The 26,888-nt window shown below is 53.2% G+C and overlaps 1 protein-coding gene across 2 annotated transcripts in view; it reads right to left on the bottom strand.

The window, feature by feature from the left end:
* HEXB (hexosaminidase subunit beta) overlaps positions 1 to 26,888 on the bottom strand; it is an 87,148-nt gene that overhangs the window by 28,289 nt on the left and 31,971 nt on the right. For both annotated transcript variants that reach the window (XM_075325378.1, XM_075325372.1), the window contains exons 9-10: positions 18,282 to 18,368; positions 5,418 to 5,490 (exon numbers count right to left, since the gene is read on the bottom strand). In XM_075325378.1, the coding sequence (XP_075181493.1) occupies positions 5,418 to 5,490; positions 18,282 to 18,368 (160 nt within the window). The remainder of the gene's footprint in view (positions 1 to 5,417; positions 5,491 to 18,281; positions 18,369 to 26,888) is intronic.

Raw genomic sequence — 26,888 nt, 5'->3', positions numbered from 1 at the left:
TGCTTCCCAGTTTTCTACGCCCGGGATGTGAACTGCGGAGATGGTGGAGGCTGTGGCTTCCACCCACTGCAGAATCCGCCGGACTTCCTGGAAGGCAAGACGACTGCGAGTGCCGCCTTGGTGGTTGATGTATGCGACGGCAGTGGCGTTGTCCGACTGGATACGGATCTGTCTGCCCTCCAGCCACCGATGGAAAGCCAATAGGGCTAGATACACTGCCCTTATCTCCAGAACATTGATCTGAAGGGAAGACTCTATCGGAGTCCAGGTTCCCTGAGCCCTGTGGTGGAGAAAAACCGCTCCCCACCCTGACAGGCTCGCGTCCGTGGTGACCACAGCCCAGGTTGGGGGTAGGAAGGATTTTCCCTGCGATAGAGAATTGGGAAGGAGCCACCACTGAAGAGACGTCTTGGTTGCAAGGGAAAGAGACGTTCCTGTCGAGGGAAGCCGACCTCCTGCCCCATTTGCGGAGAATGTCCCATTGGAGTGGCCGCAGATGGAATTGCGCGAACGGCACTGCCTCCATTGCTGCCACCATCTTCCCCAGGAAGTGCACGAGGCGCCTCAAGGGGTGTGACGGACCCCGAAGGAGAGATTGCACCCCTGCCTGCAGAGAAAGCTGTTTGTCCCGCGGTAGCTTGACTACCGCTGACTGTGTATGAAACTCCATCCCGAGGTAAGTCAGTGATTGGGTCGGTGTCAACTTGGATTTCGGGAAGTTGATGATCCACCCGAACTGCTGGAGAGTCGCCAGAGCGACGGTAAGGCTGTGTTGACACGCCACCCGAGAAGGTGCCCTGACTAGGAGATCGTCTAAGTAGGGAATCACCGAGTGGCCCTGAGAGTGTAGTGTGTCGCCCTGGGCAAGCCAGGGGACACAGGTCACACACCACCACACCCTACATCCCAGTTAGGAACACCAAAGCTAACCAAAAATCCTTGTTGCCTTCCTCCAGAGGCTGATGATTCACACCAGGGGGTGGGCCAGGCGGTTGGCTCCGCCCACCGAGGAGATCACAGCTCTGGAGGCGGGAGAAACCAGGCAGATAAGCTAGGGGAGTGAAGGAGTAAACAGCTAAGATGAGTTAAGGAAGTGAAAATAGAAGGAAGTAAAGTGGTAAAGGAGGAAAGCAAGAGGGGTAACAGAGAGAAAGCCTGAAGTAGTCCAGCTGTGTGCAGGACAGGTCAGCAAGGTCAGCAACGGCGGTGACTGTCTGGAGGGGGACCGTTTGGAAGTTCCTGGAAGGACCGCGGACGTGTAGTGGCCCGGCGGTCTGGAGCAGTGTTCCGAAGGACAGTCAGCACCAGGGCAGGGGCCTCTCGGACCCCGGCAAGGCTAGGAGTCGCCAGAATTTGCCAAATCCGTCAGTGAAGGGGACGTAGATCCCCCAACAACCAAGTCCCGATTGAAGGCAACAGCCCAACCAGAGTAGGAGAGACACCGCCACGGCACCAGTTTCTCAGGGCCAGCGCCTGCGGGCAAAGAGTAGAGCTCCCCCGGTCCAGCTTGAAGCCGGGGAGCGGGTTACCGGTGGGGACCCATCGCAACCAACAAGTAAACAAAGGTGCAAGGAAGAGGGACATCACCGTCACCTACTGGGAGAGCAAGTGCAGCCGTCCGTGGGACCGTCTTACCAGCCGTTTGGTTTACCGTAAAAACTGTGTCAACGTCTCAGGCTGAGTGAGTACCACAGTGCCGCAAGGCACAGCGCTGCCCCCGCGTCCCTGCGCCCACCAGGCCCTGCACCTCCCAAGCCATCACCGGGCCCCGGGATCACCAACCCCTGCCCACGGAGGGGCAACACAACACCTAGCTGCTCCGCATCACCATCCCCGGGATCCCCATATCGAGCAGCGGTGGTGAAATCACCACAACCGTGGGTGGCGTCACGGACAATAAACTATCCCCACACCCAACAACCCCCCTTTCACTCATGGGCGAGGAGTGCCGCTCGAGAAACCCCCGGGATCCGGCCCACCGCTCGAGCCACCACTGAGCAGCAGCCGCCGGACCCGAGCAGAAGGGGTGAGCGTAGTGTGCTGACACCCTCCTCCCCGCCCGCGACAGTAGGACCGCCACAACGGATGCCATGACTTTGGTGAACACCCGTGGGGCTGTCGCCAGGCCGAAAGGCAATGCCACGAACTGAAGGTGTTCGTCCCCGATGGCGAAACGCAAGAAGCGTTGATGTTCGGGTGTGATCGGCACGTGGAGATAAGCATCCTTTATGTCGATCGATGCTAGGAAGTCTCCTTGTGACAGCGAGGCGATGACCGAGCGGAGAGATTCCATCCGAAACCGTCTGGTTCTCACATGTCTGTTGAGTAGTTTGAGGTCCAGAACGGGACGGAATGATCCGTCCTTTTTTGGCACCACGAACAAGTTGGAGTAAAAGCTGCGACCATGTTCCTGAGGGGGAACGGGGATCACAACTCCTTCTGTCTTCAGAGCGTCCACTGCCTGAAAAAGTGCGTCGGCCCGAGCGGGGGGCGGAGAGGTTCTGAAGAAACGAGCCGGAGGACGAGAGCTGAACTCTATCCTGTAACCGTGAGACAGAATGTCTCTCACCCATCGGTCTTGAACATGTGGCCACCAGGCGTCGCAAAAGCGGGAGAGCCTGCCACCGACCGAGGATGCGGCTCGGGGATGCCGAGAGTCATGAGGAGGCCGCCTTGGAGGCAGTGCCTCCTGCGGCCTTTTGGGGGCGTGGCTTGGACCGCCATGCATAGGAGTTCCTCTGGCCTTTCTCCGGCCTGCTGGACGAAGAGGATTGGGGCTTGGCGGAGGGACGAAAGGACCGAAACCTCGATTGTATTTTCCGTTGCTGAGGTCTCTTAGGTTTGGACTGGGGTAAGGAGGAGTCCTTTCCCTTGGATTCCTTAATAATCTCATCCAATCGTTCGCCAAACAAGCGGTCGCCAGAAAACGGCAAACCGGTTAAGAACCTCTTGGAGGCCGAGTCTGCCTTCCATTCGCGCAGCCACATGGCCCTGCGGACTGCCACAGAGTTAGCGGATGCCACCGCTGTACGGCTAGCAGAGTCTAGGACTGCGTTCATGGCGTAGGAAGAAAAAGCTGACGCTTGAGAAGTCAAAGACGCAACCTGCGGAGCAGAATTACGTGTGACAGCATTAATCTCAGCCAGACAAGCTGAGATAGCTTGGAGTGCCCACACGGCTGCAAAGGCCGGGGCAAAAGACGCGCCCGTGGCTTCATAGATGGACTTCACCAGGAGCTCTATCTGCCTGTCAGTGGCATCCTTTAGCGATGAGCCATCTGCAACCGATACCACAGATCTAGCCGCCAATCTAGAGACTGGAGGATCCACCTTGGGACATTGAGCCCAACCCTTAACTACTTCAGAGGGGAAGGGGTAACGTGTGTCAGTGAGGCGCTTAGTAAAGCGCTTGTCCGGAACCGCTCTGGGCTTCTGGACAGCATCTCTGAAGTTAGAGTGATCGAAAAACGCACTACGTGTACGTTTGGGGAACCGAAACTGGTGTTTCTCTTGCTGAGACGCCGACTCCTCTACAGGAGGAGGCGGGGGGAGAGAGATCTAACACCTGGTTGATGGACGAGATTAAGATCATTTACTAAGGCGTCCCCTTCAGGTGTATCAAGGTTGAGGGCGACGTCAGGGTCAGAGCCCTGAGCTGCGACGTCCGCCTCGTCCTCCAGCGAGTCCTCAAGCTGGGAACCCGAGCAGCGTGAAGAAGTCGGGGAAGATTCCCAGCGAGCCCGCTTAGCCAGTCTAGGACTGTGGTCCGGGCAGGAGTCCTCCACGTGAGACCTAGGGCCCAACCTGGGAGCGCGCTGCGGTGCGGACCGAGAGGGGCCTGGAGGCGACGATCCAACAGGGGCCGGGGCCTGTGTAAGGACCGATCTGGACTGCAAAGCTTCTAGCAGCTTGGCAGACCATTTGTCCATAGACTGAGTCATGGATTGTGAAAGTGACTCAGTTTCTCAGCAAAAGAGGCGAACTCTGTCCCTGCCGCCTGGACAGGGGGAGCAGGGGGGTCTACATGAGCCGAGGGGCCCACTAGTGACCGAGGCTCCGGCTGAGCAAGCGAAACAGGGGTCGAGCATTGCTCACAGTGAGGGTAGGTGGAACCCGCAGGTAACATAGCCCCACAAGAGGTACAGGCCGCAAAAAAAACCTGTGCCTTAACAGATTTGCTCCTTGTGGACGACATGCTGTTGTCTCCTAGGAGAATGATCACTGAGGGTATATGGGCAAAAAAGGGTATACAGCCCGACCGAACAGAAATATATATATAAATACGTATCTATTCCGGCACCCTAGGGGGACCGGTGTGGCTTACCGACCGCTAAAAAGCGGAGTGTGTGTCCTCCAGATTCCCTGCCTTAGGTCCCCCGGAGGTGCAGAGCTCTTCCCTGAGAATCCTCCACCGGCAGAATGCCAAAAAATGGCTGCCGGAGCTCTCAGGGGAGGAGTGGAACCGTGGGCGGCGCCAGGAAAGTGCGGGAATCTGGGGTCCCCACAGTGATCAGTGAGGGGGGAGGAAACATACAGGATGCTCCGGCCCTCACATCCGACGTCAGGTCGGCCGTCCCGCCCTTACCCCTGACAGGCAGGCCCGGGGGCGGGATTTTTGCTACTAGGCCGCGATGAAGCCGGGGACTAAATTTGAGACCGCGCCCGACAAGCAGGCACGGTCGGCGCGGAAGTCCGCCGGCCTTCTCAATTCAGCAGCTGCTGCAGCGTCCGGGAAGAAGGCGCTCCCTGCACAGTCCCCATGGGGACACAGAGTACCTTAGAGATGCAGGGCCCGGTCCCTGAGGATGAATAGACTCCGGTCCGGCAGATTCCCACAGGGGCTGCGGAGGGAGCACGGTCCCAGTAAATGGATGACCGGTCAGGATCCCACTTCTCCCAGAGCCGCTAAGGGATGGTGAAGGAGACGGCATGAGGCTCCGGCCTTTGTACCCGCAATGGGTACCTCAACCTTAACAACACCGCCGACGTAGTGGGGTGAGAAGGGAACATGCCGGGGGCCCCGTGGGGGCCCTCTTTTCTTCCAACCGATATAACTAATATGAGATTGCATGAGCATGAGTGGATGTGTGCCTCCTTCCACACAAAGCATAAAACTGAGGAGCCCGTGATCCACGGGAGGGTGTATAGGCAGAGGGGAGGGGTTACACTTTTTAAAGTGTAATACTTTAGCTTCTGCCTCCGGAGGCCACACATACACCCAATTGTCTGGGTCTCCCAATGGAGCGACAAAGAAAATAAAGATTATACACATATATTGCCTAGGTGATTATGGCAATATATGGCACTTCATCTGATATGGCACTTCATCTGACAATCTTGAGTAACTAGCTACAGTTCTCCAGACGGCATATGCCCCCATAAAGAAGAGATCAATCAACGCATACATCTGGAACTTACCTGGTCGTGATTATCAAACACCTCTTGCCAAACCATGTAGCCTTTATGGACTTTGGACACTATATCCAATATTCTGGGGAAAAAAAAAAAAAAAAAAAAAAAAGTTAAAATTAGACCAATTAGGCAAAGAGATCAGACAATGCGCACAACTACAATGAAGGGGAAGCATCTGAGGCTATGGTGGCACAGTACGTTTGCCAGTTTTTCAGGCAGATTGAAATTAGCAGCAGAAGTCCTTGGACACAAATAATAATGTTCAGTCTTCACTGAAGAGGAGTGCAGTGGTAATGCTTCATTCTGTACAACTATAGGTTATCAGGTTCCAGATTTCCTGCTGTTCGGACATCGAAAATAAATCAGCGTCACTCAAGGACAGAACTGTATGTTCAGGTTTTAATAAAGAGAACAAAAATAGTAGGAATTCTAGGGGGCTGTCCACGTAATACGCAACCTCAACTGTTTATTAAAAAAGACCCTAGAAGGTTAAACAAAAAAAAAAAAAAAGAGAATTTTGTTTACTTACCGTAAATTCTTTTTCTTATAGTTCCGTATTGGGAGACCCAGACCATGGGTGTTTAGCTTCTGCCTCCGGAGGACACACAAAGTACTACACTTAAAACTGTAGCTCCTCCCTCTGAGCTTATTCACCCCCTGGAGAACCAGATCTAGCCAGTTTAGTGCAAAAGCTGAAGGAGAATAGCCACCCACAAGTAGAACCGAGCAAGAACCGGAACAACCGGAGACTCTGTCCACGACAACAGCCGGTGATAACACACGGAACAAGAAAATTGCCAACAGGCAACAGGGAGGGAGCTGGGTCTCCCAATACGGAACTATAAGAAAAAGAATTTACGGTAAGTAAACAAAATTCTCTTTTTCTTTATCGTTCCTATGGGAGACCCAGACCATGGGACATTCCAAAGCTGTCCCTGGGTGGGAATAAACAGAAAAAACTAAGAAGTAGGCGGAGCCTAACTTCACAAGTGGGCGACAGCCGCCTGAAGGATGAGTCTGCCCAAGCTCGCATCTGTCGAAGCATGAGCATGCACTTGGCAGTGCTTCGAAAAGGTATGCAGGCTAGTCCAAGTGGCAGCCTGACAGACTTGTTGAGCCGTAGCCTGGTGCCTAAAAGCCCAAGAGGCACCGACAGCTCTGGTAGAGTGTGCTTTGAAAAGCTTGAGAGGTGCACCACCTAAGCGCAGCGGTGCGAGACACATAAATCCGGAGAGCACGCACCAGATCCAGAGAAAGCAGCGCTTTCTCAAAGCGATGAACAGGGGCCGGACAGAAGGAAGGCAAGGAAATGTCCTGCTTAAGGTGGAAGGGAGAGACCACCTTAGGAAGAAAGTCCGGAGTCGGACAGAGAACTACCTTGTCTTGGTGAAAAACCAAAAAAGGTGACTCCGAGGAGAGCGCAGCCAAATCAGAGACTCTCCTGAGAGAAGTTATGGCAACTAGAAAGGCCACCCTTTGAGAAAGATGATACAAAGAAACCTCCCTAAGGGGCTCAAAAGGGGGTTTCTGCAATACCGTGAGGACCAAGTTAAGGTCCCAGGGATCCAAGGGCCACCGATAAGGCGGAATGATGTGAGACGCGCCTTGCCTTGCATGAAGGTGCGGACCTGAGCCAGCCGGGCAAGACGCCGCTGGAACAGCACTGATAGAGCTCAGACTTGTCCCTTGAGAGAGTTGAGGGACAGTCCTAGCTGCAGACCGGACTGTAAAAAAGACAGAAGGGTCGGCAACGAGAATGGCCAAGGAGGATGGCCGGAAGAGCGACACCAGGACAGGAAAATTTTCCAAGTCCTGTGATAGATCTTGACGGAGGAAGACTTACGGGCCCGAGTCATAGTGGAGCTGAGTTCAGGAGGAATACCAGAAGCCGTCAAAATCCAGGACTCAAGAGCCACGCCGTCAATTTGAGTGCCGCAGAATTCGGGCGGAAAAACGGACCTTGCGAGAGTAGGTCTGGACGATCCGGAAGATGCCACGGCATCTCTACGGACAGTTGGAGCAGGTCTGGATACCAAGCTCGCCTGGGCCAGTCCGGTGCAATGAGTATGACTCGACGGCCCTCCATTCTGATCTTGCGCAGGACTCTGGGCAAGAGAGCTAGAGGGGGAAACACGTAGGACAGACGAAACTGGGACCAATCCTGAACCAGAGCGTCCGCGGCGAAGGCCTGAGGATCGTGGGAGCGAGCCACGTAAACTGGAACCTTGTTGTTGTGACGGGATGCCATTAGGTCCACGTCCGGAGTGCCCCACTTGCGGCAGATTGACTGAAACACTGCCGGGTGCAGGGACCACTCGCCACCGACCACGGATTGACGGCTGAGATAATCTGCCTCCCAGTTTTCTACGCCTGGGATGTGGACTGCGGATATGGTGGACTTGGAGTCCTCCGCCCATTGAAGAATGCGTTGGACCTCCAACATTGCCAGGCGGCTGCGTGTCCCGCCTTGGTGATTGATGTAGGCAACCGCTGTCGCGTTGTCTGACTGGACTCAGATGTGCTTGCCCGCCAACAGGTGGTGAAAGGCTAGGAGAGCTAGAAGCACAGCTCTGGTTTCCAGCACATTGATTGAAAGGGCTGACTCGGACGGAGTCCAAGTGCCCTGTGCTCTGTGGTGGAGATATACCGCTACCCAGCCGGATAGGCTGGCATCCGTGGTGAGAATCACCCAGGACGGAGTCAGAATGGAGCGCCCTTGGGACAGGGAGAGGGGTCGAAGCCACCACTGAAGAGAGCTCCTGGTCCGTGGCGACAGAGCCACTAACCTGTGTAAGGAGGAAGGCCGCTTGCCCCAACAGTGGAGAATGTCCAGCTGCAGGGGGCGCAGATTGAACTGGGCAAAGGGAACCGCCTCCATGGACGCCACCATTTGACCCAGCACCTGCATCAGGCGCCTGAGGGTATAATGGCGGGGCCGCAGCAGAGAGTGCACCGCTAGCCGGAGAGACTGCTGTTTGACTAAGGGCAACTTCACAAGTGCCAGCAAAGTCTCGAACTGCATCCCTAGGTACGTGAGACTCTGGGTCGGAGTCAGGGTGGACTTGGGAAGATTGACAAGCCACCCGAATTGGGCTAGAGTGGCGAGAGTGAGCGAGACACTCCGCTGACAGTCTGCGCTGGATGGAGCCTTGACCAGAAGGTCGTCCAGATAAGGAAGCACTGCCAACCCCTGGAGGTGCAGGACCGCAATCACTGCCGCCATGACCTTGGTGAATACCCGAGGGGCCGTGGCTAACCCGAAGGGGAGAGCCACGAATTGGAAATGATCCTCTCCTATCGCAAAACATAACCAACGCTGGTGTGACACTGCGATTGGCACATGTAGATAGGCATCTCTGATGTCGAAGGACGCCAGGAAATCCCCTTGGGTCATAGAGGCAATGACTGATCGCAGAGACTCCATGCAAAAATGCTGCACCCGGACATGCTTGTTGAGAAGCTTGAGATCCAGGATGGGCCGGAAGGAACCGTCCTTTTTTGGAACTAGGAAGAGGTTTGAGTAAAAACCTCTGAACCGTTCTCGAGCAGGAACTGGTACAATCACACCGTTTGCCTGCAAGGATGCCACGGCCTGTGAGAAGGCGGCGGCCTTGGAGCAGGGGGGAGTTGAGAGAAAAGAAGGGAATTTTGTTTACTTACCGTAAATTCCTTTTCTTCTAGCTCCAATTGGGAGACCCAGACAATTGGGTGTATAGCTACTGCCTCCGGAGGCCGCACAAAGTACTACACTTAAAAGTGTAAGGCCCCTCCCCTTCTGGCTATACACCCCCCCGTGGGAGCACGGGTCCCTCAGTTTTAGTGCAAAAGCAAGAAGGAGGAAAGCCAATAACTGTTTCAAAAACAAATTCAATCCGATAAACCATATCGGAGAACGTAACTTATCAACATGAACAACATGTGCACCCGAAAAACAAATACCCTCAGAAAAAACATGGCGGGTGCTGGGTCTCCCAATTGGAGCTAGAAGAAAAGGAATTTACGGTAAGTAAACAAAATTCCCTTCTTTTTCGCTCCTAATTGGGAGACCCAGACAATTGGGACGTCCAAAAGCAGTCCCTGGGTGGGTAAAAGAATACCTCGCGATCGGGCTGTCAGGCAGCCCTTTCTTACAGGTGGGTCACCGCCGCCTGCAGGACTTGTCTACCTAGGCTGGCGTCCGCCGAAGCATAGGTATGCACCTGATAATGCTTGGTACAGGTGTGCAGACTCGACCAGGTAGCCGCCTGGCACACCTGCTGAGCCGTAGCCTGGTGCCGTGATGCCCAGGACGCACCCACGGCTCTGGTAGAATGGGCCTTCAGCCCTGAAGAAACCGGAAGCCCAGAAGAACGGTAGGCTTCAAGAATTGGTTCCTTGATCCACCGAGCCAGGGTGGATTTGGAAGCTTGCGACCCTTTACGCTGACCAGCGACAAGGACAAAGAGTGCATCCGAGCGGCGCAGGGGCGCCGTGCGGGAAAAGTAGATTCTGAGTGTTCTCACCAGATCCAACAAATGCAAATCCTTTTCACATTGATGAACTGGATGAGGACCCAAAGATGGTAAAGTGATATCCTGATTGAGATGAAAGGAAGATACCACCTTGGGAAGAAACTCTGGAATTGGACGCAGTACTACCTTGTCTTTGTGAAACACCAGGAAGGGAGATTTGCAAGATAGCGCCGCCAGCTCTGACACTCTCCGAAGAGACGTGACCGCCACCAGAAAAGCCACATTCTGTGAAAGCCGAGAAAGGAAATCTCCTTCATAGGCTCGAAAGGTGGCTTCTGGAGAGCAATTAGAACCTTGTTCAGATCCCAGGGTTCCAATGGCCGTTTGTAAGGGGGAACGATATGACAAACCCCCTGCAGGAACGTGCGTACCTTAGGAAGTCGCGCCAGGCGCTTCTGAAAGAACACGGATAGCGCAGAGACTTGTCCTTTAAGGGAGCTAAGCGACAAACCTTTTTCCAACCCAGACTGCAGGAAGGAAAGAAAAATAGGCAATGCAAATGGCCAGGGAGAAACTCCTTGAGCAGAGCACCAAGATAAGAATATCTTCCACGTTCTGTGGTCGATCTTGGCGGAGGATGGTTTCCTAGCCTGTCTCATGGTGGCAACAACATCATGAGATAAACCTGAGGTCCCTAGGATCCAGGACACAATGGCCACACAGTCAGGTTCAGGGCCGCAGAATTCAGATGGAAAAACGGCCCTTGAGACAGCAAGTCTGGACGGCCTGGTAGCGCCCACGGTTGTCCTACCGTGAGATGCCACAGATCCGGGTACCACGACCTCCTTGGCCAGTCTGGAGCGACGAGAATGGCGCAACGGCAGTCGGACCTGATTTTGCGGAGCACTCTGGGCAACAATGCCAGAGGTGGGAACACCTAAGGTAGTCGGAACTGCGACCAATCCTGAACTAAGGCGTCTGCCGCCAGAGCTCGGTGATCGTGAGACCGTGCCATGAAAACCTGGACCTTGGTGTTGTGCCGTGACGCCATCAGGACGACGTCCGGCATCCCCCAGCGGCGACAGATCTCCTGAAACACGTCCGGGTGAAGGGACCATTCCCCTGCGTCCATGCCCTGGCGACTGAGAAAGTCTGCTTCCCAGTTTTCCACGCCTGGGATGTGAACTGCGGATATGGTGGATGCTGTGTTTTCCACCCACGTCAGAATCCGCCGGACTTCTTGAAAGGCTTAGCGAGCCACTGTTGGAAGGCTCGCGGAGCAAGATAGACTGCTCTGATTTCCAGAACATTGATCTGAAGGGTGGACGCTCTCTGAGTCCACGTACCCTGAGCCCTGTGGTGAAGAAACACTGCTCCCCACCCTGATAGGCTCGCATCTGTCGTGACCACCGCCCAGGATGGGGGTAGGAACGACTTTCCTTTTGACAATGAGGTGGGAAGAAGCCACCATCGGAGAGAGTCCTTGGTTGCCTGAGAGAGGGAGACATCCCTGTCGAGGGACGTCGACTTCCCGTCCCATTGGCGGAGAATGTCCCATTGTAGAGGGCGCAGATGAAACTGCGCGAAAGGGACTGCTTCCATTGCTGCCACCATCTTCCCTAGGAAATGCATGAGGCGCCTCAAGGAGTGGGACTGGTTCTGCAGGAGAGATTGCACCCCTGTCTGCAGAGAGCACTGCTTGCCCAGTGGAAGCTTCACTATCGCTGAGAGAGTATGAAACTCCATGCCAAGATATGTTAGTGATTGGGTCGGGATTAGATTTGACTTTGAAAAGTTGATAATCCACCCGAAACTCTGGAGAGTCTTCAGTGCCATGTTCAGACTGTGTTGGCATGCCTCTTGAGAGGGTGCCTTTATAAGTAGATCGTCCAAATACGGGATCACGGAGTGACCCTGCGAGTGCAGGACAGCTACTACTGCTGCCATGACCTTGGTGAAGACCCGAGGGGCTGTTGCCAGCCCGAGAGGTAACGCTACGAACTGCAGGTGTTCGCTTTCTATAACGAAGCGTAGAAAACGCTGATGCTCTGGCGCAATCGGCACGTGAAGATAAGCATCTTTGATGTCTATTGATGCTAAGAAATCTCCTTGAGACATTGAGGCTATGACGGAGCGTAGAGATTCCATCTGGAACCTCCTGGTTTTTACGTGTTTGTTGAGCAACTTTAGATCCAGGACGGGCCGAAAGGACCCGTCCTTCTTTGGCACCACAAACAGATTGGAGTAAAAACCGTGACCTTGTTCCTGAAGAGGAACGGAAGTCACCACTCCTTCCGCCTTTAGAGCGGCCACCGCCTGCAGCAGAACATCGGCTCGGTCGGGCGGTGGGGAAGTTCTGAAGAAACGAGTTGGAGTGCGAGAGCTGAACTCTATCCTGTACCCGTGAGACAGAATGTCCGTCACCCAACGGTCTTTGACCTGTGACAGCCACATGCCGCCAAAGCGGGAGAGCCTGCCACCGACCGAGGATGCGGAGAGAGGAGGCTGAAAGTCATGAGGAAGCCGTCTTGGTAACGGTTCTTCCTGCTGTCTTTTTTGGGCGTGACTGAGTCCGCCAAGAATCTGAGCCTCTCTGATCCTTTTGAGTCCTTTTGGACGAGGAGAATTGGGACCTGCCTGAGCCTCGAAAGGACCGAAAACCAGACTGACCCCTCCTTTGTTGGGGCTTGTTTTGTCTGTGTTGAGGTAAGGATGAGTCCTTACCCTTGGAGTGTTTAATGTTTCATCCAAACGCTCCCCAAACAATCGGTCACGAGAAAAAGGCAAACTGGTTAAGCACTTCTTGGAAGCAGAATCTGCTTTCCATTCTCTCAACCACAGGGCTCTGCGCAAAACCACGGAGTTGGCTGACGCCACCGCCGTATGGCTCGTAGAGTCCAGGACAGCATTAATCGCGTAAGACGCGAATGCAGACATTTGAGAGGTCAATGGTGCCACCTGCGGGGCAGATGTACGTGTGACCGAGTCGACTTGTATAAGCCCAGCTGAAATAGCTTGGAGTGCCCATACGGCTGCAAAAGCTGGCGCCAACGACGCTCCAATAGCTTCATAGATGGATTTCAGCCAGAGCTCCATCTGCCTGTCAGTGGCATCTTTAAGTGCCGCTCCATCTTCTACTGCAACTAAGGATCTGGCTGCAAGCCTGGAGATTGGAGGGTCCACCTTGGGACACTGGGTCCAACCCTTGACCACGTCAGGGGGAAAAGGATAGCGTGTATCTTTAAGCCGTTTATAAAACCGCTTCTCAGGATAAGCGTGGTGTTTCTGGATTGCATCTCTACAGTCAGAGTGGTCCAGAAAAGTGCTTAATTTACGCTTGGGATATCTGAAATGGAATTTCTCCTGCTGTGAAGCTGCCTCCTCCTCAGTAGGAGCTGGCGGAGAAATATCTAACATTCTATTGATGGACGCTATAAGATCATTCACTATGGCGTCACCATCCGGTGTATCCAGATTGAGAGCGGACCCAGGATCAGAATCTTGATCAGTTACATCCGCCTCATCACCCATAGATTCGTCCCGCTGGGATCCTGACCAGTGAGACGAAGTTGAGGGCCCCTGATAACGAGCCCGCTTAGGTTGTCTGGGACTGTCGTCCGAGTCAGGATCGTCACCCTGGGGTGCATGTGACACCCCCGGAGCTTGGAAGTGTTCCAGCTGAGGGGGACCAGGGGGCAATGATGCCACAGTGTCCATGGTCTGTGTTACTGGTCTAGACTGCAATGTTTCAAGAATCTTTGACATGGTCATAGACAATCTGTCAGCAAAAGCTGCAAACTCCGTTCCTGTCACCTGGACAGCATTCCCAGGTGGTACACCCTGGGTCACGTCCAGCAGAGGCCCCGGCTGTGCAAGTTGCACAGGAGCCGAGCACTGCACACAATGGGTGTCAGTGGAACCTGCCGGTAGAGCAGCCCCACATGCGGTACAGGCAGTATATAATGTCTGTGCCTTGGCACCCTTGCGTTTTGCGGACGACATGCTGTTGCCTCCTTGTAATCTAGGAGGGGGTATAGCCGAGAATCACCAGCGACCGTACAGTACAAAGTATTTGCAAACACAAAATACTCAGTATACAAATGGCACAAGTGGGGGTGAGCCCTTGAGGCTGCTTACCGCCCGCTGAACAGCGGGTATGAGGCCGTAGAATCCCGTGTCTGGGTCTCCCCGTCTCCCCTCTGCAGCTCAGCGTGCAGGCAGGAATGGCTGCCGGCGTTCTGTGAAGAGGGGCGGACCGTGGGCGTGCCACAAACAAAGAGCGGGAAACTGCGTCCTACTGTGCCTGGTGTGAGGGCTGGAGTATGTAAAAACGACTCCAGCCCTCAGCGCTGATGCTCTGTACAGCGTCCCGCCCTCCTCCTGACTGGCAGGTGCGGAGGCGGGAACGAACGAACGAACTAGGCCGCAAAAAGCCGGGGACTGTAGTAATAAGCGCGGCCGTGATATATGCACGGCCAGCGCGGAAGTCCCCGGCGCACCACAAGTCCCAGCCGCGTCGCAGTCCCAGCGGCCGGCGCGACCGTTCTCCCTGAGTCTACCCACTCAGCTAAGCTGAAGTGAGGAAATGGCACAAGCGCAGCAGCGCTGTTGTCCCCGGCGCACTAACACACCCAGCAATGCTGCGGTGTGCGCGCGTATGCACGGGGACACAGAGTACCTTGACGGAGCAGGGCCATGTCCCTGACGATACTCAGCTCCATATCCAGCGGCTTCTCCAGGGGCTGCGGATGGAGCACGGTCTCAGTGCCTGGAGACCGGTAAAATCCCACTTCGCCCAGAGCCCTAATGGGGATGGGGAAGGAATCAGCATGTGGGCTCCAGCCTCCGTACCCGCAATGGGTACCTCAACCTTAACAAACACCGCCGACAGAAAGCGGGGTGAGAAGGGAGCATGCTGGGGACCCTAGTATGGGTCCTCTTTTCTTCCATCCGACATAGTCAGCAGCTGCTGCTGACTAAACAGTGGAGCTATGCGTGCGTGTCTGACCTCCTTCGCACAAAGCAAAAACTGAGGGACCCGTGCTCCCACGGGGGGGTGTATAGCCAGAAGGGGAGGGGCCTTACACTTTTAAGTGTAGTACTTTGTGCGGCCTCCAGAGGCAGTAGCTATACACCCAATTGTCTGGGTCTCCCAATTAGGAGCGAAAAAGAAAAATCTGTTTGGCGGGCTGGAAGAGAATTCTATCCTGTAGCTGTGAGATATGATGTCTCACCCACTGATCGGAGACTTGCTTTAACCAAGCATCGCCAAAGTGGGAGAGCCTGCCACCGACTGAGGACGTGGCTGGAGCGGGCCGAGAGTCATGAGGAGGCTGCCTTAGTGGCAGAACCATCTGCGGACGCGCTTTTGTGCGTCAGTTGGATTTCTGATCCTTAGCTGAGTTAGCGGACGAGGCGGAAGGCTTAGAGGATGACCAGTTGGAGGAACGAAAGGAACGAAACCTCGATTGATTCCTACCCTGGGCGGGTTTCCTGGTCTTGGTTTGTGGCATGGAAGTACTCCTCCCGCCAGTAGCTTCCTTAATGATTTCATCCAGCTGTTCACCAAACAGCCGTGAATCAGCAAAAGGCCCAGCAAGAAACTTCTTGGAAGAAGAATCTGCCTTCCACTCTCGAAGCCACAAAATCCTGCGGATAACAAGAGAATTAGCTGAAGCCACCGCAGTGCGGTGAGCAGCCTCTAGCATTGCAGACATGGCATAAGATGAAAAAGCTGAAACCTGAGAGGTTAAGGTAACCATCTCAGGCATAGATTCCTTGGTGAGGGAATGCATCTCCTCCAGAGAAGCAGAGATGGCTTTGAGAGCCCACACTGCTGCAAAAGTCGGGGAAAACGCGGCCCCCGCAGCTTCATACACAGATTTGGCCAAAAGGTCAATCTGACGGTCAGTGGAATCCTTAAGTGAGGTGCCGTCAGCCACAGACACAACGGTCCGGGCTGATAGCCTAGACACCGGAGGGTCTACCTTTGGGGAGTGAGACCACTCCTTGACCACCTCAGGTGGAAATGGAAACCGGTCATCAGAACCACGCTTTGGAAAGTATTTGTCAGGGCAGGGCCTGGGCTTGGTCACAGCGGTCTGAAAACTGGAGTGGTTAAAGAACACACTCTTCACTCTCTTAGGCGAGGTAAACTGATGTTTTTCTGCCAAAGAGGGTTGCTCCTCTGAGACTGGCGGATTGAGATCCGGCACAGAATTAATAGAAGCAATCAAGTCACTAAGATCTGAGTCACCCTCAGAGAAATCGATGGGATACATAGCCTCCGAGCCACCCGTGAGGGTATCTTCCTCATCTTGCGAGTCAGCTCTTGAGACAGAGCCGTGGGATGAGAAGGGGGAGGAAACCCTGCGCCTTCTCTTAGAAGGACGGGGCTTGGGACCGGATGATGAATCCTCTGTGAGCTCTGATGGACGGAGGTCAGAGGATAGGAATCCTCTGTCAAGAGTATTAGAGGCACCCTGTGAGGAGGGCTGATGCATATTCATCAAAGTCCTGGACAAAAGTCCCATGGACTCAGCAAATGACTGGGATATGGACCTAGAAAAGGACTCTACCCAGGCCGGGGGTTCAACCACAGGTGCAGCAGCAGCCTGAGAGACCACTGGGGGTGAGACTCCAGGCTGTGGCACCGCCAAGTTAGAGCAACCATCACAGTGTGGATAAGTGCTCAGCTCAGGCAGCAGGAGCTTACATGCAGTGCATACTGAATAAAGCTTTGGAGCCTTGCTCCTTGTGTGAGACATGCTGCTGGAGTGGGGGCTTTGTAGAGAATGAACCCCAGGGAGAATATACAGAGGTCCACAACCGGAGACCGGCTGTGGCTTACCAGACCGCTGGGCGCGGTGTTGTGTGCCCTCCAGATCCCGAAGCCCGGTCCCCCAGTGCACAGCACCTCAGCAGAGATGCAGATTGCAGAATGTCCCAGAGCAGAGTGAACTCTGCGTGAGAAATGGCCGTCGGAGCGAGGAGAGGGGGTGGGACTCGGGGGCGTTCCTATAGGAGAGCGGGAACTGGAGGGCTATAGAGACCTGCAGGGAAGGAGGGATGCCCCAGCAGTGGGGAGTGTCCCTCCCCTGTGTAGAACGGCCGCCGGGAGGAGCCAAGCCTGTCCCTCTGCATGAGTGACATGCGAGGGCAGGAAACCGAAACTAGGCCTCCGGCGATGCCGGGGCCTAAATTTAAGCGGCGAGGCCGACAAGCAGGCACCATCGGCGCGGTTCTCAGGCAAAAGCTAGAGAACCCGCCGGAAAAGGCAAAATAATCATATACAGCATACTCTCCCCATACAATAAAGAACCGGGACCCCCAACACAAACGTCTCAGGTACTTAGCTGCTGAGACGCAGGGCCAGGTCCCTGGGGATGAGTGCTCCGGTCCAACAGGATCCTCAAGGGGCTGTGGATGGAGTCCGGACTCCTGCCAGGCATGGAGACCGTGCTGGCTCCCACTTCAAGCCAGAGCCCAGGAGGGATGGTGAAGGAGCGCGGCATGTAAGGCTCCAGCCTTGGAAATCAACCTTAACAACACCGCCGACACAGTGGGGTGAGAAGGGACATGCCGGGAGTCCAGACTTGGACCCGCTTTTCTTCAAACTCTTTCCAAAAATCAAACAAATCAGATGAGAATGCATGTGTGGATGTATGCCTCCTGAACACAAAGCGATAAACTGGCTAGATCTGGTTCTCCAGGGGGTGTATAAGCTCAGAGGGAGGAGAACACTTTTAAGTGTAGTACTTTGTGTGTCCTCCGGAGGCAGAAGCTAAACACCCATGGTCTGGGTCTCCCATAGGAACGATAAAGAAAAAACACACACAAACCATGCTCTGTCACTATCTTCTGTCCTGCGTTCTGTGTTCCCCACCAGTCTCCTGGCACGTTACATGAGCACCGCAGCGCGCGTACATTTTGTCAGAGCAGAAGAAACTGTGGCACACCAGCGGCCCCCACCGGCTGCAGGGTTCACAATGTTTCCACCGGCAGTTGTTGATGCAGCAAAGAGTACAGAGGAATGGGACCAGTTCTGGGGGTCTTTAAGTCACCTCCTTTGGCTCCTTATATTACTAATGGACTCCACCTTTAAGTCGGGCGATATTAGGAGGGCCACTATAAGCATTACCCAATAGTTCAATCCCACTGATATTGGCTCTGCAAGCACATTATAGATGGAGATCGTACAGGAACCTGTGTGTATGTAAGCAACACCTAGAATCAGGGGAATCTCTGGTTCTGGTCATTAACCCTATTAAACACTGCGGACATCTTCCTTTTCTGATTTTGGCATTGTCATGTATAGGTATTCTTCATAGGCTACGCTGATCAGAGAGTGCAATGATGAGCAGAAGTGCAGGCAACATCTTAAACATTGTGAATAAATGATACAAAGCAAATATCTTACTTTTGGATGTAGAAAGATTCTAGTTTACGATAATCTGTGCCGAAGCCGTGTTCACTCATGAACTTTGAAATATCAGGATTGGATTTCCTATATAAAAAAAAAAAAAAAAAAAAAGAAGAAGAGTAAAAGATAGATTTGTATTTTACTTTTACCTCCTTAGTTCTGTCCAAACTTTGAAATAAATTAGCCTAGATATACAACTTTGATTTCAGTAAATCATATATACTCAAAGAAAAACCCTGTATTTTTCGGATCATAAGATGCACTTTTTCCCCCCCAAATGTTGGGGGAAAGTGGGGGAGCGTCTTATAGTCTGAATGTAGGTCTGTGGGGAATGAGGGTGCTGCGGTCGAGTGTGTCATCGGGGGCATGTAGCAGCGCCTCCCATGACCACATGGGCCCGCTCATTTCATATGCATGCTTCCCCCGCCCATCATCTCAGTGCTGAAGCCGGCGCTGACAGGTGGGTGGGATAATGGGCAAGGGGTGCGCGCATACTAAACAGCCGGCCCGCGTGATCACCCCTGGCAAGTACAGCCTGGAGTGATCATGTGTGGCTATATTCACTGCCCCCCTACGCATTATCATCATCAGTGCGGGGGGCAGTGAATAAGTGCAGTATACTCACCCGTCACTGTTCCCTGCAGCATCACGATGTTCTCCTGTCTGCCAGCCTGCTCATCTGTGTGGAGCTTCATCCCTGGGTGCACCGCCACACACACACACACACACACACACACACACACACACAGCAGGGAACGGTGTTCACACAGGTCAGCAATGCTGCTGCTGACACAGAGGAAGACGAGCGATGCTGCTGGAGTGAGAAAAGGTGAATATAAATGTTTAAATTTCTTTCTGTGCCACAGGATGCGGCCATATACCAGGATGGGGGTATATAGCAGGATGAGAGACATATATACAAGGATGGGGATCATATACAAGGCAGGAGGATAATTACCAGGATGGGGTACCTTAGTAGAGAATTTGGTGACATTAGCCCCATAACAGTGTGTCATGACCACATTTTTTGCTTAAAATGTTATTTTCCCATTTTTCTCCTCTAAAACCAGGGTGCGTCTTATAGTCCAAAAAAGACGGTACATCTAAGCACAGAACTGTTTTACAAGGGTTTTGTTCCCAATTCTGTATTTTTTTAGTACAGGTTTTTTATTATTTATTTTTTTAATAAAAGGTCAAAAAAAAAAAAAAAAACACACTATAAACTAGGAGGGGAAAGAAGGGAATTTTGTTACTTACCGTAAATTCCTTTTCTTCTAGCTCCTATTGGGAGACCCAGACGATCGGGTGTATAGCTACTGCCTCCGGAGGCCACACAAAGCATTACACTAAAAAGTGTAAGGCCCCTCCCCTTCTGGCTATACACCCCCAGTGGGATCACTGGCTCACCAGTTTTAGTGCAAAAGCAAGAAGGAGGAAAGCCAATAACTTGGTTAAACAAATTCACTCCGAGTAACATCGGAGAACTGAAAAACCGTTCAACATGAACAACATGTGTACCCGAAAAAACCCAAAAATCCCGAAGGACAACAGGGCGGGTGCTGGGTCTCCCAATAGGAGCTAGAAGAAAAGGAATTTACGGTAAGTAACAAAATTCCCTTCTTCTTCGGCGCTCCATTGGGAGACCCAGACGATTGGGACGTCCAAAAGCTGTCCCTGGGTGGGTAAAGAAATACCTTATGTTAGAGCTGCGAAGACAGCCCTCCCCTACGGGGAGGCAACTGCCGCCTGCAAGACTCTTCTACCTAGGCTGGCGTCCGCCGAAGCGTAGGTATGCACCTGATAATGTTTGGTGAAAGTGTGCAGACTCGACCAGGTAGCTGCCTGGCACACCTGTTGAGCCGTAGCCTGGTGTCGTAATGCCCAGGACGCACCCACGGCTCTGGTAGAATGGGCCTTCAGCCCTGATGGAACCGGAAGCCCAGCAGAACGGTAGGCTTCAAGAATTGGTTCTTTGATCCATCGAGCCAGGGTGGCTTTGGAAGCCTGCGACCCTTTGCGCTTACCAGCGACAAGGACAAAGAGTGCATCGGAGCGACGCAGGGGCGCCGTGCGGGAAATGTAGATTCTGAGTGCTCTCACCAGATCTAACAAATGTAAATTCTTCTCATACCGATGAACTGCATGAGGACAAAAAGAAGGCAAAGAGATATCCTGATTAAGATGAAAAGAGGATACCACCTTCGGGAGAAACTCCTGAATGGGGCGCAGCACTACCTTGTCCTGGTGGAAGACCAGGAAAGGAGCCTTGGATGACAGCGCTGCTAGCTCAGACACTCTCCGAAGAGATGTGATCGCTACCAGAAAAGCCACTTTCTGTGATAGTCTAGAAAGTGAAACCTCCCTCAGAGGCTCGAAGGGCGGCTTCTGGAGGGCAACTAGCACCCTGTTCAGATCCCATGGATCTAACGGCCGCTTGTACGGGGGTACAATATGACAAACCCCCTGCCGGAACGTGCGCACCTTAGGAAGTCGTGCTAGACGCTTTTGAAAAAAGACGGATAGCGCCGAGACTTGCCCTTTAAGGGAGCCGAGCGACAAACCTTTTTCTAACCCAGATTGCAGGAAAGAAAGAAAGGTAGGCAATGCAAAAGGCCAGGGAGACACTCCCTGAGCAGAGCACCAGGATAAGAATATGCTCCACGTTCTGTGGTAGATCTTAGCGGACGTGGGCTTCCTAGCCTGTCTCATGGTGGCAACGACCCCTTGGGATAATCCTGAAGACCCTAGGATCCAGGCCTCAATGGCCACACAGTCAGGTTCAAGGCCGCAGAATTCCGATGGAAAAACGGCCCTTGGGACAGTAAGTCTGGTCGGTCTGGTAGTGCCGACGGTTGGCCGACCTTGAGATGCCACAGATCCGGATACCACGCCCTCCTTGGCCAGTCTGGGGCGACGAGTATGACGCGGCTGCAGTCGGATCTGATCTTGCGTAGCACTCTGGGCAAGAGTGCCAGAGGTGGAAACACATAAGGGAGCCGGAACTGCGACCAATCTTGCACTAAGGCGTCTGCCGCCAGAGCTCTGTGATCGCGAGACCGTGCTATGAAGGTTGGGACCTTGTTGTTGTGCCTGGACGCCATTAGGTCGACGTCCGGCCTTCCCCAGCGGCTACAGATTTCCTGAAACACGTCCGGGTGAAGGGACCATTCCCCTGCGTCCATGCCCTGGCGGCTGAGGAAGTCCGCTTCCCAGTTTTCTACGCCGGGGATGTGAACTGCGGATACGGTGGAGGCCGTGGCTTCCACCCACATCAGAATCCGCCGGACTTCCTGGAAGGCTTGCCGACTGCGTGTCCCTCCTTGGAGATTGATGTATGCCACCGCTGTGGAGTTGTCCGATTGAAGTCGGATCTGCTTTCCTTCCAGCCACTGCTGGAAGGCTAGTAGGGCAAGATACACTGCTCTGAATTCCCAGAACATGGATCTGAAGGGTGGACTCCTGCTGAGTCCACGTACCCTGAGCCCTGTGGTGGAGAAAAACTGCTCCCCACCCTGACAGACTCGCGTCTGTCGTGACTACCGCCCAAGACGGTGGTAGGAAGGATCTTCCCTGTGATAATGAGGTGGGAAGAAGCCACCATTGCAGAGAGTCCTTCTGTGAAAAGGATACTTTCCTGTTCAGGGATGTTGACTTCCCGTCCCATTGGCGGAGAATGTCCCAATAAGAGGACGCAGATGAAACTGCGCAAACGGAACCGCCTCCATTGCCGCCACCAACTTCCCGAGGAAGTGCATGAGGCGTCTTAAGGAGTGCGACTGACCTTGACGGAGAGTCTGCACCCCAGTCTGTAGTGACCGCTGCTTGTCCAGCGGAAGCTTCACTAGCGCTGAGAGGGTATGAAACACCATGCCAAGATACGTTAGTGATTGGGTCGGTGACAGGTTTGACTTTGAGAAGTCGATGATCCACCCGAACGTCTGGAGAGTCTCCAGCGCAACATTCAGGCTGAGTTGGCATGCCTCTTGAGAGGGTGCCTTGACAAGTAGATCGTCCAAGTAAGGGATCACTCCCTGTGAGAGCAAGACTGCTACCACTGCCGCCATGACCTTGGTGAACACCCGTGGGGCTGTCGCCAGACCGAATGGCAGAGCTACGAACTGAAGATGGTCGTCTCCCATCACGAAACGTAGAAAACATTGGTGCTCTGTAGCAATCGGCACGTGGAGATAAGCATCCTTGATGTCTATTGATGCTAGAAAATATCCTTGAGACATTGAGGCAATAACGGAGCGGAGGGTTTCATCCGGAACCGCCTGGCCTCCACGTGCTTGTTGAGCAGTTTTAGGTCCAGAACGGAACGGAAAGAACCATCCTTTTTTGGCACCACAACCAGATTGGAGGAAAACCGTGTCTTGTTCCCGAAGAGGAACAGGGATTACCACTCCTTCTGCCTGCAGAAGAGCATCGGCTCGGTGGGGACGTTCTGAAGAATCGAGTCGGAGGACGAGAACAGAACCCTGTCCTGTGCACGTGGGCACAAAGTCCCTCACCCACCGGTCTGTGACCTGTGGCAGCTAAATGTCGCAAAGGCGAGCGAGTCTGCCATCAACCGCGGATGCGGAGAGATGAGAGAGCTGAGAGTCATGAGGAGACCGCCTTGGTAGCGGTTCCTCCGGCTGCCTTCCTTGGGCGTGATTGAGCCCCCGGAAACTGAGCCCCTCTGAGGCTTTTCAGCTCCTTAGGACGAGGACAATTGGGACCTGCCCGAGCTTGGGAAGGACCGAAACCTCGACTGTCCTTCCAGGACAGCATTAATAGGGTAAGTCGCAATGCAGACATTGCGAGGTTACGGACGCCCCTGCGGCACAAATGTACATATGCTCAAGACCAGCTGTGCAAGAACAGCTGAAAAGCTTAGGGTGCCCATACGGCTGTAAATGCCGGAGCAACCGACACGCCGATAGCCTCATAGACAGATTTCAACCAGAGTCCATCTGTCTGGCATCTTTAAGTGAAGTCCCATCTCCACTGCAACTATAGCCCTAGCCGCAAGCCTGGAGATTGGAGAATCCACCTTTGGACCCTGGGTCCCACGCTTGACCACGTCAGGGGAAAAGGATAACGTGTATCCTTCATACGTTTGGAGAAAACGCTTATCTGGTAAGCGTGGTGTTCCTGGACTGCTTCTCTGAAGTCAGCGTGGCCAGAAAAATACTCAATCTACGTTTGAGCTACTGAAATGGGACTTCTCCTGCTGTGAAGCTGACTCCTCCGCTGGGGGAGCTGAGGGAGAAAGATCCAACATTCCATTGATGGACGCTATAGGATCATTCCTTATGGCGTCACCATCCGGTGTATCCGGATTGAGAGCGTTGTCAGGATCAAAGTCCTGATCAGCTACGTCTGCCTTATCATACAGAGAGCCTCCTGGGACCCCCCCCCGGAGCACCGATTTTATTCCCAATGAGGGTGGCCATGGAGCAATGATCCAGATTGCCCATGGCCTGTCCGGACTGCAAGTCTCTATCCCATTGCAACTCCATCCCTGTCCTTGGACAGGGTTGACAGGTGGTTCCTTTGGCCACGTCTAGTAGAGACCCCGGCTGACCAAGTGCTCCAGGGGAGCATTGCACACAATGGGGTTCAGTGCCGTGGAACAGTATCACATGCAGTAAAAACAGCATCGAAAGCCCGAGTTGCTTATATGCTGCTGCCGACTAGCCATCTAGGACATAGCCAAGAATGGCGACCGTACAATGCAATGTATAGCATACAAGCATAAAGTACAATGAACACTGCAGCACATGCAATACAAGCAGCATAGAAAGCCTATGCCTTGGCACCCCTGCTTTTCTGCTGCTGTAGACTAGCCATCTAGGGGAATATAGCCCAGAATATCGACCATACAGTGCAATGTATAGCATACAAGCATAAGTACAAATGAACACTGCAACCCCTGCAATAGAAGCAGCATAGAAAAAACCTGTGCCTCAGCACCCCTGCTTTTCTGTTGCTGTAGTCTAGTCATTCTAGGCGAAAATAGCCCAGACTAGCGACTGTACAGTGCAGTGTATAGCATACAAGCATAAATACACATGAACACTTCAGTACATGCCATACAAGCAGCATAGAAAGCCTGTGCCTTAGCACCCCTGCTTTCCTGCTGCTGATGTGTCGCCATCTAAGAGGGCATATAGCCAAAAATAGCGACCTATGCAGTGTAAGCATAAAAATACAAATGGACAACTGCGGTATTTAGTGGGGTCAGCACTTCAGGTGCCGCTTACCGCCCGCCTATAAGCGGGTGTGTGGTCGCCCTAGTCCTGTGCCTGGTCGCCCAGAGTCCGATCTCTCAGCTCGGACTGCAGGAATGGCTGCCGGCGTCCTTCTCCAGCTCGTGTGAGTAGGGGCGGGCCGTGGGCGTGCCCCCAAGTCAGAGCGGGAAACCGGCGTCCCACAGTGTCCAGTGAGAGGGCTGGAGCATGTAAATAAGGCTCCAGCCCTCGGCGCTGCTGATTGTACAGCGTCTCTCCCCTACCCTGATTGACAGGGTGGGGGCGGGAACGAAGCGGAGCTAGGCCGCAAAAGCCGGGGACTGGATTTATAAGCGCCGCCGCCGTAAAAGCGCGGTCGGCGCTAAGTCCCCGGCGCACTACAAGTCCCAGCCGCGCCGCCGCTCCCGGAGCGTCCGGCGCGGTAGTTCCCCATACATAAAGTCACTCAGCTAGGCTGTAGTGACTGTAACCCTTTACTGTCCCCGGCGCACTAGCACACCCAGCAAGTCTGGAGTGTGCTGTGCCTGTGTGTACGGGGACACAGAGTACCTGAATGGTGCAGGGCCATGTCCCTGAACGGTACCCAGCTCCGTATCCAGCAGGTTCAATGGGTCTGTGGATGGAGCCCGGCCTCAGGGCTTTGGGGCCGGTAAGATCCCACTTCCTCAGAGCCCCTCAGGGGGATGTGGAAGGAAAACAGCATGTGGGCTCCAGCCGCCGTACCAGCAATAGGTACCTCAACCTTACAAACCACAAGTGGGGTGAGAAGGGAGCATGCTGGGGGCCCTAGTATGGGCCCTCTTTTCTTCCATCCGATATAGTCAGCAGCTACTGCTGACTAAACAGTGGAGCTATGCGTGGATGTCTGACCTCCTTCGCACAAAGCAGAAAACTGGTGAGCCAGTGATCCCACTGGGGGTGTATAGCCAGAAGGGGAGGGGCCTTACACTTTTTAGTGTAATGCTTTGTGTGGCCTCCGGAGGCAGTAGATATACACCCAATCGTCTGGGTCTCCCAATGGAGCGCCGAAGAAAGTGAAACTAACTAGATGTACACATTAGAAGATGGAAATAGCGTTTTAATGAAAAGATTAAAAACTACATATATTAAGGTCTTATTAGGTGGGAGCTTTCCTTTAGGACAGCATGCCTCAACCTGTGTCTCTCCAGCTACTTCAATACTACAACTCCCATCATGACCTGACAGTCAGGCAATGTTTCAGGATGATGGGAGTTATACTGTGTTTTTCCAAAAATAAGACACTGCCTCCTACTTTTTGCTGCCCCAAAAAAAGTGCTAGGGCTTATTTGGGGGTAGGTCTTATTCTTGGGGAAACATGGTTGGGGTTAGGTTTACTCCTCCCCAACTTTATTAGCTGCATGGACACTTCATCATTGAATTGCGACTAAAGGCCCAGTCACACACAACGACTTACCTGCGATCCCGAAAACGATGCGACCTGATAGGGATCGCAGGTAAGTTGCTGGGAGGTCGCAGGTGAGATGTCACACAGTCAGATCTTACCAGCGATGCAGGAACATACAGGTCGCAATAGCGACCTGTATAACGATCTCAGCAGTCACTGTGACCCTGTCACACAGTGTCAGACACAGCGATGCGTCCTGCCCAGCAGGACATCGCCTTTGAAGAAAATGACCTGGACCATTCAGCAATGACTAGCGATCTCACAGCAGGGGCCTGATCGCTGGTAAGTGTCACACATAACGAGATCGCTAACGGGATCGCTACTGCGTCACCAAACGGTGACTCAGCTGCGATCTTGCTAGCGATCTCGTTATGTGTGACAGTACCCTAAGGCTAATTGTTGGGGTAGGGCTGATATTTAAGCCTTATGCCGAAAATTTGTGCTAAGGCTTATTTTTGGGGGAGGGCTTATTTTTGGGAAAAAACAGTAGCTTTATAGTTGGTTTGGGAAAACTGCTTTATTCCTCATTTATGTGTTTATGTTGCATCTGTGGCTTTCAGTGATAGAACAAATGCCTGTAATAGTCTGTGGGGCTGTTCACTAGTCTGTTTTTTAGTACAAAAATTGTGGCGACGTCTTTTTTTTCTCTCAGTTGAGAAAAAAAAAAAACAAAAAAAAAAAACAAACTGTGAAAAACACTAATGTCTGAGACTTTGGGAAAATGGTTTCCCATGCATGACATTTGTGGTCCGAGCATGGAGCACGCATGTGTCTCCTTACACAAATCCGGTATACATGAGCCTATTGAGTTCGTGTGAGGAGACCCGCAGCCGATTAGGACATCACAGTTTGGACATGGGCCATGAAAGTCAGGTGTGTAAGTCCGCCTGATCCCCTACACTTAATTGAAATGTCTTTATGTTAAATAAATCTGTAGAACTC

This window comes from Anomaloglossus baeobatrachus, chromosome 1 (assembly GCF_048569485.1).
Source record: "Anomaloglossus baeobatrachus isolate aAnoBae1 chromosome 1, aAnoBae1.hap1, whole genome shotgun sequence".
Lineage (NCBI taxonomy): Eukaryota > Metazoa > Chordata > Amphibia > Anura > Aromobatidae > Anomaloglossus > Anomaloglossus baeobatrachus.
Note: the sequence above shows the minus strand (reverse complement) of the source record. Positions and strands in the feature narration are given on the sequence as shown.